At 40.6% G+C, this 12442-nt stretch overlaps 1 protein-coding gene across 1 annotated transcript in view; it reads right to left on the bottom strand.

Moving 5' to 3' along the window:
• LOC137947053 (UDP-glucose:glycoprotein glucosyltransferase) overlaps positions 1–12442 on the bottom strand; it is a 109443-nt gene that overhangs the window by 34532 nt on the left and 62469 nt on the right. The window contains exons 14-17 of the mRNA XM_068793344.1: positions 4857–4945; positions 4576–4750; positions 4061–4195; positions 2697–2802 (exon numbers count right to left, since the gene is read on the bottom strand). Coding sequence (XP_068649445.1) covers positions 2697–2802; positions 4061–4195; positions 4576–4750; positions 4857–4945 — 505 coding nt within the window. The remainder of the gene's footprint in view (positions 1–2696; positions 2803–4060; positions 4196–4575; positions 4751–4856; positions 4946–12442) is intronic.

Here is a 12442-nt window from a genome sequence, read left to right as displayed (position 1 = left end):
TTTTTTTTTTTTTGAAAATGGAGATTCATTAAATAACAAGGAAATTACAAAGGAGAGAAAGAGGAAAGTCCTCAAGCCCCATCGGAGAAGGATTCCCCAACAAATAAACTAGTCCTTATTACACCAGATTTAGCTAAACCATCAACAACATGATTTTTGAAATGATTCTTTGATCTAAAAATATGATGCCAAGAAATAGATAAATCTGAACACAACGACATCATCTCATCATAGACAAGCTGAAGACCACAAGCAGGAGTGAAACCCCACAAAACCAAGATATGCCCCTAGAAGAATAACCTTCAATCAAGGAAGATGGGCCCAAGCCCAAGTGAGTGGAAGATGGACTCAAACCCACAGATCAAGGAGAAGGCCTATAGGGCCACACATTGGTGGCATGATGGTAAATAAAGAGTCATCTCATAAAGATAGCACTGATGTAATTAGTTTATAATTTATGTCTTTTATTCACTCTTACTAGGGTGAAGGGTATTCTTGTAATATTAGTACTTTTGATATTTTTTTTTTTTTAATATTATTAGTACTTTTGATATCTTTAAATACAACTTAAGGGGGAGGGTTTGGACAAGTCCATTACCCTATTCTTCCTCCTCTTTTCTCCAAATTTGTCACTCTTCTTCTCCTCCTAAAACCTTCTCTCCACAACTCTTCTTCTTCTTCTCAACCCTTAATCCTCTTCTAATGTGATTATACATCATGGAATCCTAAGTTCCAACATGGTATTAGAGCAGATCTAAAATGTAAAAGGAGAAGAAGATGGAGAAAAAGATGGAGAAGAAAGGGAGGATGAAGAAGAAAAAGAAAAAAATGGAATTTCTTGTTTTTCATTAAGTTCTTTTTCTCAAATTTCTATATTTCATTGGATATTTCACTCTCTTGCCATATTTTTCATATAGAAAATTATATAGCATTGGAAATATATTTAAGTCTAGTTTTCAACTCAAAAGAAATTGTTGAAATCAGAGTTTTCTATAAAGAGAAATCGATGTCTGAAGCAACAAAGGTAAAGCAGCAGAAAGCTTCAACCTTCGAGTCATTTTATGCCATCAAGAATAAGACTTTATATGGAGAATTATAAATCAAACGAAAGAACTGTAAGTCTATTTTCTTACCTATTCAACAAATTCTCATTTTGAGTTTTTTCGATGGAGATATCAATCTCGGAAGAGTCAATGGTCATGCTGGACAAAAAAGAAAGAGTACTCGGTTCGGCCAGATCACAGAGTCCAAAATCAATTAGATTATTTATCTCAAAAGAAGTATATTTTATGAAGAGAAATTATACTTGGTTGAAAGCTATTTAAGTCTAGTTTCAGAAGGAGAAAATTTTATGTCAATCTGATCTATATTTAAGAAGATATTTGCATTGGAAGAATCAAAAGTCATGTTAGTATACTATTTTATTTTATTTTGAAAGGTGATTTTATTAAGAGAACCAAAAAAGGAGCTAACTCCTAACAACAAGAGATTACAAGGAAACTCCCTGCTTGGCTAAAACATCAGCCACCGAATTTGTTGATCTCGGGATGTGAGACCAAAAACAATCAAACAAGTTAACAATTTCCATAATTTCAAAAAAAATGTCCCAATGGTGACACGGAGGCGTTGAGGAATGCTCACACCAGCCGATCACCACCTTAGAATCTCCATCGATGAAAATGGGTCTGGTGCAGAGATCGTGGAAAACGCGGAGCCCATTAAGCAGGCTGTGGAGCTCGGCCGTCTGCAATTCCGAGAGGGTTGGAATAGGAGACGATCTGGTTCCCAAGAGAGTCACGAATTACTCCGCCAAAACCAACTAAGCCAAAGTTGCTGAAAGAGGATCCATCAAAGTTTAATTTAAGGACACCGACATGCGGCAGGTCCACTCGGAAATAACTGGGGGCTTCGAAGAAGTGTGAAGTCGGACAAGACATCTCCAGTTGTCTCTGATGGAAGATCCCGAGAAGGGGGAGAAGGTTTTTCACAAGTGGAGCCATAGCAGTAGTTCCTGAGATAGTTTCAATGACTCGTTCTTGAGAATTGAACTTGGCATTAAATCTCCTTTGATTGCGCTCTAACCAAAGACCCCAAGGAATAAAAGTTGAGCAAGCTGAAGACCACAAGCAGAAGTGAAACCCCAAAAAACCAAGATAAGCACGTAGAAGAATCGCCTTCAATCACAAAAAGGACAAGACAAACGCTGAACACAGAGCTGCAGCCCCTTAAGAAGTGCTATAAATTTTGCTTCCAACACATTATACACACCCATTGGGCTAGAGCCCTGGTGACACCCATAAGATCCTTCCCACACCCTTTATACCAGTAAGTCCATAATTACCAAATGAGCACCCATCTCTACAATTTTCCAAGACTTCAATGTTGTCTCTACTTCAGCATTGACCAAAGTACAGTTGACCTGTCCCATATCTACTTCATGAAACACGAAGTAACGAAATTTCCACATTCTCAAGAATATAATATTAGGACAATTAGAGGTAAAACCATTAAGATACAAATTGAACCCTTTTATAACTCTAAATTTTGCTCCTTAAAATATCAACGATCACTGACATAAATGCTTGATCCAGATGAACCACATTTTCCAAGAATGTTAGAAAGACTAAAAAAACAAAAATTGTAAGACATCAACTGTCAAGAGACATAAAGTCAGTTATAAAATCAAGTGTACTTACTCCCAGGTGAATGAAAGTAGTTGAGGTGACTTAGAAAGGATTCTTCTCCCACTGTTGACATAGATAGTGAGTTAAACTTCTTATGATCTTTCCCTTCCCTCATAATCTGCATTACGACAATAAATATTTGACTGCCAAATTGTAGCACAGCTCCATCAACATTGATAGACATTGTTTGACAAATTCTAGCCAGAGTAAGAAATGAAAAAGAAATAATACATATACATATGAAAATAGTAAAAAGAAAAAAGGATTACTAGGGAAGCAACCATCAAAATTATGTTTTAAGGAACTCCTAAGGATTACGTCTAACTAAATTTTGATGATACCTCCCTAGTGATCCAGGTCCAGCTGGTGGTGGCAGGGTGCGGAAATTGGTGCTGGAATCACCAAACTTCTATAATTTACTCCTTACGAAAAAATTGACCCCACAGAGCCAAAGCTGAGAGCAACCCATCAAGGCCTTGAGTTGTAGAGAGAACCAGTCCACTGATGATGAAGAGTGATTCATAGTAGTATCAACTGGTTTAATAGTCATTCACACCCTCCTTGGAGGCTGACAGAGGTTTTTACCTCCGCTTGTTTTTTGGTTTTAAATAATGGTGCTGCCAGAGGCTATATCCACAGCTCGAGAGGGATTAAGCAAGGGTGTCCTCTATCACCCGTGCTCTACAATATATCAGGAGAAGCTTTTGTTGTTATTCTTGAAAAACCTCAATCTTTTGGCTGGATACAACCTTATTCCTCTTCATTGGCTCCTTATGTCTGCTTCCAGATTTTGTTCCTTCACAAGCATCAAGTTTTTGAAAAGTGTTCTTCGCTTAAAACCTTGGACATTAAGTTTCTGTTAGTCATGGTACTGCTGTTCAGTTCTGGTATGATGAATGGATTGGCGATAAAGTTCTTTATGAGGCTTTCCCATCTTTATTTTCTCTTGCCAGGAATTGAGAAGTTCGAGTGTCACAAGTATACACTAATGGCTCTTGGGAATTTGATTTTCATATAAATGTTTTGGGAATTTTCATGTTGGTCGCCTTTTGACACTAATGACCCTTTTTTGGAATCTAAATTGCCTACACTGTAGAGAAATGATTCAACGTTTTTAACCCATGAACCTTAAATCACCGTGCTACATTAAAAAGTATCATGGTAAATGTGTCTAACATCTAAAAAGCACATTACTAGAGAGCATGCATAATTGAGAAGATGTGTACAAATTTGAAATAATTGAGCATGCATAATTGAGAAGATGTGTACAAATTTGAAATAATTGAGCATTCAATATTTTTGGGTGTCTAGCATGTTGAAGGTCTCCAAATGGCCAACATGTTCCTTAATATTAAAAAGGGCAAGCCATTACAAACCTGTGGATTATAGCGGTGATAGCTACTTTTGGAGAGAAACTTTTCAAGCACATCTGTAGAAGAGGTGATGTGTCCGTAGTAAACCTGTTCCTGAATTCTAGGAAGCTCTTCATTCATAGCATTTAGAGGAGCATCCTGAGCAAAAGAACAAAGATAGCCATTATTATCGTGGTAAGGACTTCTTAAATCCCAAAATCACTCAATTAAATATACAAGTTAAATCTGGAAGCTTCACAAGATGATCGTGCTGAAATAATGGATGATGGGCAACAACAACAAAAGCACTTAAGTATGAACAATTTAAAAAGTTGACATGAGGCCATAATGACAGGATTTTCAAGAGATGGAAATGAGAGAGATGGAGGGGTTTATATGATTGGACGGATCCGTCTAACTCCCATGCAAGGGAGAAGAGAAAGATTGGGAACACAATCAACCCCTCAAAAATACATGACAATGGACTAAACCATAAAAAGAGTGCAGAAAGATTTAGTTAAAGAAATTGCAGGGCTAACCTCTGTGGACTCGTACACTAGCCCATTCATCAAAAGGCAGCACTGAAGCTTTGACAGTCCTAGCTTAAAAACAAAAAAGGAGCTTTCTTCAAACTTTTCCTTAGATGCCAGCTCCTTGTCAAGATTTAGTAGGATCTCACGTGCCAGAGAGCTAGATTTTGATCTACTCTCAACCCTAAAAAAAAGAGGCGCATACAAGAAGTTAAGTGCCAACAAACAAAAACATATAAGCATACAACACCAAACAATTTCAGGAAGAGGAATACTGATTGTACACATACAGCAACGTGTCAATAAATGCTCCTTCAACATGAATAACTTGAGGAGCTTTTTCAGTAAGATCCTTCGACTGACTCCATAGCCTGTTCACCTGCAAAATGATTCAAAGTAAAAAGTTTAATGTGAAAAGTTTGCATAAAAATACATGAAAAAAAATGAGACATAGTATATCCAAGAAAAATGCAAATTGTTTTTTTTTAAGACAAAAGCTCAAGTGAGTAGATAACAAAGGGGGGAAGCCTTACCAAACAATGAGAGATTGTTGGGAGGTTCCGAATTGGTTAATCGAGGAATTGAGATTCCAATTACAATGAATAGATGACACAATGTCAGCAATACAATTGGTGATAAGTCAGTGGCGCTAAGGGGGGAGTTATCTTTAGAACACCAACTGATGACAGTCTTTGAGTCTCCTTCAATAAGCAGTTTGCCATGGAGACGGACTTTGAAGATTTGGAGGCCGAATAGAAGAGCACTCACTTCAGCAGTATTTGAATCAGCAATGCCCACCGGCCCAGCATAAGATAGAAGAGGGTCTCCACAGCTCGAGATAAGGCCCACTGCATGAGAAGCCGTATTGTCTGGGGTGCTAGTTTTGGAGTTGAATCTCTGATTATTTCACTCGAGCCATAGGCACCATGGGACATGCGCAAAACATGCCAAGAGAATTAACTTGCCCAACCTAGGAAGGTGGATCCCCATAACCATCTCATAGGTGCCGAAGAGGTCCTGGTGTAGCTCCATTTGGAGTCCAATCTTCTAAAATATCTTCATCCAAACTGATCAAGAAAACCCACAATGTAAGAGAACATGCTGAACTGTCTCATCGCACACACAATAAAGAGGACAAGTACAATCAAGGGCGGTGAAGCCTCTTTTATAGAGGTTGTCAGAGGTGAGGATATATTCCCTGATGGTCATCCACGAGAAAAAGTTGATTTTACTAGGCGCTGATAGTTTTCATGTCAGGTTTGCTTTGTGCTCATGCATGTTGTAGTCTTGCTTTCTGATATGAGAGTAGGCGGAAGTAACTGTGAATCAGCAATTAATATCGGGCTTCCATCTCAATTTATCAATTGCATGCTCACAGATAGTAATGCTGCTGAGTCCGGAGAGGAGAAAGCAAAAAGGCAAAGTTTCCTCATCATTTAATCCACAGCGAAACGGGAGACTCAATGAGTGTTCCCTCTAAGAATCAGCCACTAAGCAAGAGAGGTCCCTAGCTACCCTGGAGAGCCCTAGGAAGTCCTCAGAGAGGGGGCAAGGGCCGCACTGTTCATCTGACCAGAAGAGGAGGGTCCTTCCATTGCCTGTGTCAAAGGAAGTTGCATCTTTGAATACTGGGAGAAGCTTTTGAACTGATTTCCATATCGGGGATAAGAGGCAAGTGACGCCACCCTCCCTTTACCAGGCACCTGAAAATTGAAGGTAGAACCTGACCATATCTCTTCATAGGCTGTTATGCTTGACATTGAAGTTCCAAATCCATTTGAGCATAAGGGCTTTGTTCATTTCCTTCGTAGGCTGGATGCCTAATCCACCCCTATTGCGAGGCATGCAAATATCCTTCCAACTCACCAATTGATAGTTGAAGGTATCTTTTGATCCTCTCCAGAGAAAGCGCCGACGGATGGCGTCAATCTTGGAGCAAATAGAGGCCGGATAGAGCATGAATGACAGCAGATAGTTTGGCAGCCTTGCCAAACAAGACTTGAAGAGAGTAAGCCGCCCCACTGTAGATAGAAGATTACCCCTCCAAGTAGCTAGTCTCTTCTCAAATTTGTCAATAAGGGGGGACCAAAGCAACACTGAAGGCCAAGAGTCAAAAAGTGGGAGCCCCAGATATGTAACTGACAAATCTCCCAAGGAGCATCCCAAGTAGTTAGCCATACCCCGAAGCACAGATGAGTTAGTGTGGTAGTCTAAGAGAGTGGTTTTCTTCTAGTTGATGTTCTAACCATAAGCCAATTCAAATAATCCCAAAACAGTACACAGCTTTCTGATCTGATCCATAGTACCAACCCCAAAACAAATGGTATCATCTACAAACTGAGGATCGGTATATTAAAGGTTGCGCAGTCTGTCATGGGGAGGATAGATATTCTACCACCACATTGAAAAGCAAGGGGGAAAGGGGGTCTACCTATTTGATTCCCTTGGATCCCTTAAATACCGGCAAACCGTTCCATTGAGAAGAATGGAGTAGCTCATAGAGGAGATGTAGCTTTGGATCCAGAAGTGCAATTTTTCCCCAAATCCCATCTTCCCCATGAGGGTGTCCAGAAGCTTTCAATTAACTCTGTCAAAGGCTTTCTCGAAATCAAGTTTGAGGATGAATCTGGGGAGCTTTAAAACCTTAAAATGATGGATAAGCTCCTGACATACCATGGCCGAATCTAATATGTTCATTCCCTTGATAAAAGCACTCTAGCCATCAGGCGATTAGCAAGGAGACACGCAATCACCTTATAGGCACTAGTGGTGAGACTGATCGGTCAGAAGTCTGATGGGAGTTCTACCCCTTCTTTTTTAGGGATGGGGGCAATAAACGAAGCTTTGATGCTCCAATATTTGATGCCATGCTGATAAGAGGAGCAAACCATGCAGGCTATGTCTGCTCTGATGAGGGGCCAGCATTGACGATAGAATTCCCCATTAAAGTCGTTTGGGCCTGGAGCGGGATCCAGAGGAAGACCAAGAGCTGCTTTTTCAATTTCCCGACTGGAGAAGGGGAGCTCGATGAGACTAGCTGTAGCCGATGGAATAGCCTGGAAGTGAACCCTTTGGAAGAAAGGGCAGATTGGTTGGCAATTAGAATATAAATCTGCAAAAAAATTCACCAGTGAGTCTAAAATAAGGGATCGATCCGAGGAAGTTTCACTATTGATGTTGAGCGTGGTGATGCGATTGGCTCTTCTCTGTGCAAAGGAGACTCCATGGAAGAATTTAGTATTAGCATCCCCATCGGAGAGCCACTTAAATCTAGAACACTGCTTCCAGTGCACGAGCTCATTGTAGGCAAAGGACTGCATTTGCCCATGGAGGGCATATCTCTAAGTTAATTATGAGGAAGAGAGGCCTCTAGATTCCTCTAAGTCTAAAGTGGCAATTTGAGCAAGAGTGAAGGCTCTCTCAGCCAAGGAAGAGGCCTTTCTCGTGGAGGCCCAGGACCACAGCAACGGCTTTAACAACTTGAGCTTAACTGGGTATCCACCATAATCGGCCAGTGATCATAAACGAACCGATTCAAAACTTTGCCTATGACATTGTTGTATAATTGGAGCTAGTCAATGTTGGCTAAGAAGCGGTCAAGCTTGGAGAGGACAGGGGGCTATCTAATCTGAAACTTCCACTTTTATCTTGAGAAAGTATTTCATAGAGTTCCTAATACGCAAGACAACAAGACCAATCTACCTAAACTCAGAAAGGAAAAACAAAAAAAAACGCTGCTATTACAAGCAAAAGGGATTATGGACCAAAGTCCATCTAAGGTGAGTGCAACAATTTTTAGTTTCAATATAAAATTTAAATTAAATTATATAAAACTTAAATTCTTACTCTACATCAATTCCTTGTCACATGTATCATGTTCAATGTTCATCTAGATGGCAGTTTGGAAAGGTCAAAAACTCAATTAATAACAAAAGGTTACACTCAAGCTTATGTAGTTGATTATTATGAAACTTTTCACCAGTTGCTCTTCCTATGGCCTCATCCTCGTCCACCATTGTCATGACCACACTCTCAACCTTCACCACCTCCCCTTCACCTTTTAGAAGCTTTGGATCAAGTAGGAGTGCAATTGAGGTTAAGATCAACAACATTAGATCCTTTTTTTTAATTGTGCTGAATTATATTAAAAGGCTCAAAACAGCAAAATTACATGGAGGGGGAACCATCCCAAACAATGAGAGATTGAAGAGATGTTCTAATTTTAGCTATCAGCCGAGGAATTGGCTGATCTAGGAATATGATTCCATGTACATGAAATAGTAGATACAATGTTCAATATAGAAGAAATTGAGTGCCAATAACGCCAAGGGGGAGAGGTCGTGCTAGAGCACCAGCTAATAACAACTCTGGAATCCCCTTCATTATGCAGCTTTCCATGAAGACGGTCCTTGAAAAATTTTAACCCATGGAGAAGGGCAGTCACTTTAGCGGTGTTGAAGTCAGCAATACCAATCGGTCCCGCATAAGAAAGAACGGTCTCTCCTCTGTTGTTTTTGAAGACTCCACTCACACCTGCCGGCCCCGAGCAGCCCAAAGCACTCCGGTCAAAATTCATCTTGATGCAATTAAGTGGAGGAGGCTCCCATTATTGCATAGAAGGCACCTTTTCGGGACCCACCATATGAGCCAGAAGGCTCCAATTCCAACGAAGGGATATGCCTGCCTGGGGAGCAAATTCCTTCCTGGTGTGCAGCCAGCTAGAGATCATACCCACGGCGCAAGAAACAGTGTTTTCCAGGTTGCTGAATTTGAGGTTGAATCGCCAATTGTTTCTCTCTAGCCATAGACACCACGGGATATAGGCAAGGCAAGCAAACAGAAGCAATTTGCTGATTCTAGGCAGTCGAGTCCCCAAAACCATCTGGAAAGTGTCTAAAAGGTCAAGACGAAGGCCCAGCTATATGCCAATTTTCTGAAAGATCTCCATCCAAACTCTCCAAGAGTATCAACAATGAAGGAGAACATGCTGAATGGATTCCTCACAAACATCGTAGAGAGGGCGGGTGTTATCTGAGGCGGTAAAGCCCCGCTTGTGGAGGTTGTCTACAGTGAGGATTTGTTCCCTAATGGTTGTCCATGTGAAAAAATTTATCTTATTTGGTGCAGAGAGTTTCCAAACAAGATTGGCCTTGTGCTCAGGCATGTTGGGGTCATTCTCCCTAATATGGGAATAAGCTGAAGCAACCGAAAAGATACCGTTGATGCTAAGCTTCCAGATCAACTTATCATGCAGTCGGTCACCGATGATGACACTGCTGAAACTGGATAGAAGCGAGCAAAAGGATGCAATTTCTTCATCATTCAAACCCCGACGGAAGAGAAGGCTCCAAGACTGATTATTCCACAAAATAACATTAAATCCTTAAAGGTTATATTGTCAATTTATGAGTTAAGTGTCGGTCAACTGGGCCAAATCCTCCCTTGTTGGTATTGATTTGGATGAAGGGGTAAAAGCTAATTTGGCTGCAACCTTAGGTTGTCAAGTAGCCCCCCTCCCAATTCAGTATCTTGGCCTGCCTTTGGTTTTAGAGAGGGACAATAGAGATCAATGGACCCCAGTGATGAAAACTTTCAAAGAAGGCTTTCCACATGGAAGGATAAGTATCTAACCTTGGCTGGTAAAGCAACAATTATTGTCCCAAATGACTAACTTTATTTTATGTCGTGTCCAGTTAGTGTTATTAACAGAATGGAGAGGAAAATATGTTGTTTCCTTTGGAGCATAGCCCCAAAGCATTTTTGTTATAATTTGGTCAATTGGCCTGAGGTGCACTTTCCAAAAAAAATGGTAGGGTTAGGTATTAAGTCTGTTCCTTAAATGTATCAGAATCTCTTGGAAAAATCATTATGGCGTTATGCACCTGAGTGGTCTTCTTTATGGAGGAGACTACTTGTCCTCAAGTACAATTACCTAGAGGACTCCTGTTGCGGCTTTTGTTACAGCAGGATATTTTGCTCCATGTTTGTCGAGGTAACAAGTTTAAGTTCTGGGTCTGGTACTTGGCTGGATACAGTTCCCCTAGCAGCAGCATTCCTGCGTTATTTTGTTTAGTTTCAACCAAAATATTTCAGGATAATTATGGTAATGGGGCTTGGGATTTGCATTTTCAATGTAATTTGCAGACGAACGATTTTAATCCACCAGGGTGAGGCTGTTAAGGATATTTTTTGCCTTTTGCAAGAACTGTCTGTTGATGATATTTTTTGACATTGCCCTTTTGCCTATGATACTGTCTGCTAAGCCGCAGAAAAAAAAAAATTTGATAATGGCAATTAGATTTTATTGAAATAGCAATCAACCATACAATACATCATAGGATACAATCTAGACCTAATCTAACAAGAGGGTTAGAGAAGGTCCAAAGCAAAAGGAAGCTCTGAACGCAACAGCTTTCTTCTTTTCTCTAGGCAATACGCTCCTCTGAACTGAAGTCTGAATTTACATCAAACCTCTGCATGAGATTCCACAGGGTAAATGTCTTCTTACTTGCTCAGCCACTAACCAAGGCAAAATTACCTTCTACTATTAACTGTCCTTCGAAGCTCTGTTTGAAGATTTTGATTCCAGCCAAAGGGCAATTGATTCAGCCTCATTTGAATCACAATGCCCAGCTGGACCGGAGAAGGCAAGAAGCACTTGTCGACCACTATTTCAAAATAGCCCACCAATACCTGCTAGTTCCAGATTGCGTAAAGAGAAATAATTTTTTTTTTTAAATAATGCCGAATTTTATTAAGAGAAAGCTCAAACGAGCAGATTACAAGGAGGGAAGCCTTCCCAAACAATGAGAGATTGCTGGGAGGTTCCGAATTTTGCCAATTTATCAATCAAAGAATTGGCTAATCTAGGAACTAGGTTCCAACTACAATGAATGGATGACACAATGTCAGCAATACAATCAGTGATAGGCCAGTGACGCCAAGGGGGGAGCTATCTTTTGAACACCAGCTGATGACAATCTTTGAGTCTCCTTCAATAAGCAGTTTTCCATGGAGACTCTCTTTGAAAATTCGGAGTCCGAATAAAAGAGCACTCACTTCAGCAAATTTGAATCAGTAATGCCCACCAGCCCAGCATAGGAGAACACCAGCTGATGACAATCTTTGAGTCTACTATCTCTGAAAACACCACCTGCTCCAGCTGGCTCAAGACAGCCTAAAGCACTACCATCAAAATTGAGTTTGATGTAGTCGCAAGGGGGAAGATCCCATGTGGCCATAACCGGATTCCTATAGGGGTCTACCGTATGCTTGATCAAATCCCAATTTTCCTGAAAAGAGACACCCTGTAGAGAGAAATAATTGAAGTTGAGCTTGAGCCAATTACCTGAGAGGGGTTGCCATTCAACTACAATCAGGGGCATGTGGGCTTTGTAAAGAATGACTTTCTTCCACAAATTCCTTATCAAAGAGCATGGGATAGGGGGCAGTCCATGCAAGCTACAAGGGCATAGTAGAATGCTATGCATTTCTTTCCCAATCTCCCAGTGTGCTGTTTTTGCCTTCAAATGTTCTGCTATTCCTTTCTGTCCACCAGTTCCAAGGGATTGCTGCTTGGTTGCCTTCCATAAAACCTTTCCATAGTGCTTGAGGAGCTGTTTGAAGGTGCTGGCCATGCATGTTGCAATATCAAAATTCAGAAGTATGGCATTCCAGATTGATCTGATGAGCTTGCAGTGGAGTAAGATGCGGCTGCTGCTTTCTTCAAAATCCCCACGTAGTTAACATATCGAGTTGATAATCAGTTGCCCCCTTTTAGAGAATTCATCACATTCAAGGATTTTCTCATGTGCCAATGTCCACAGGAATTATAGGACCTTCCTAGGTGCGAGCTGGTACCCCATGGATGGGTGGG

This window comes from Aristolochia californica, unplaced genomic scaffold, assembly GCF_029961685.1.
Source record: "Aristolochia californica isolate CCGP_79_NKW_82.1479 unplaced genomic scaffold, dmAriCali1.0.hap1 SCAF_12, whole genome shotgun sequence".
Lineage (NCBI taxonomy): Eukaryota > Viridiplantae > Streptophyta > Magnoliopsida > Piperales > Aristolochiaceae > Aristolochia > Aristolochia californica.
Note: the sequence above shows the minus strand (reverse complement) of the source record. Positions and strands in the feature narration are given on the sequence as shown.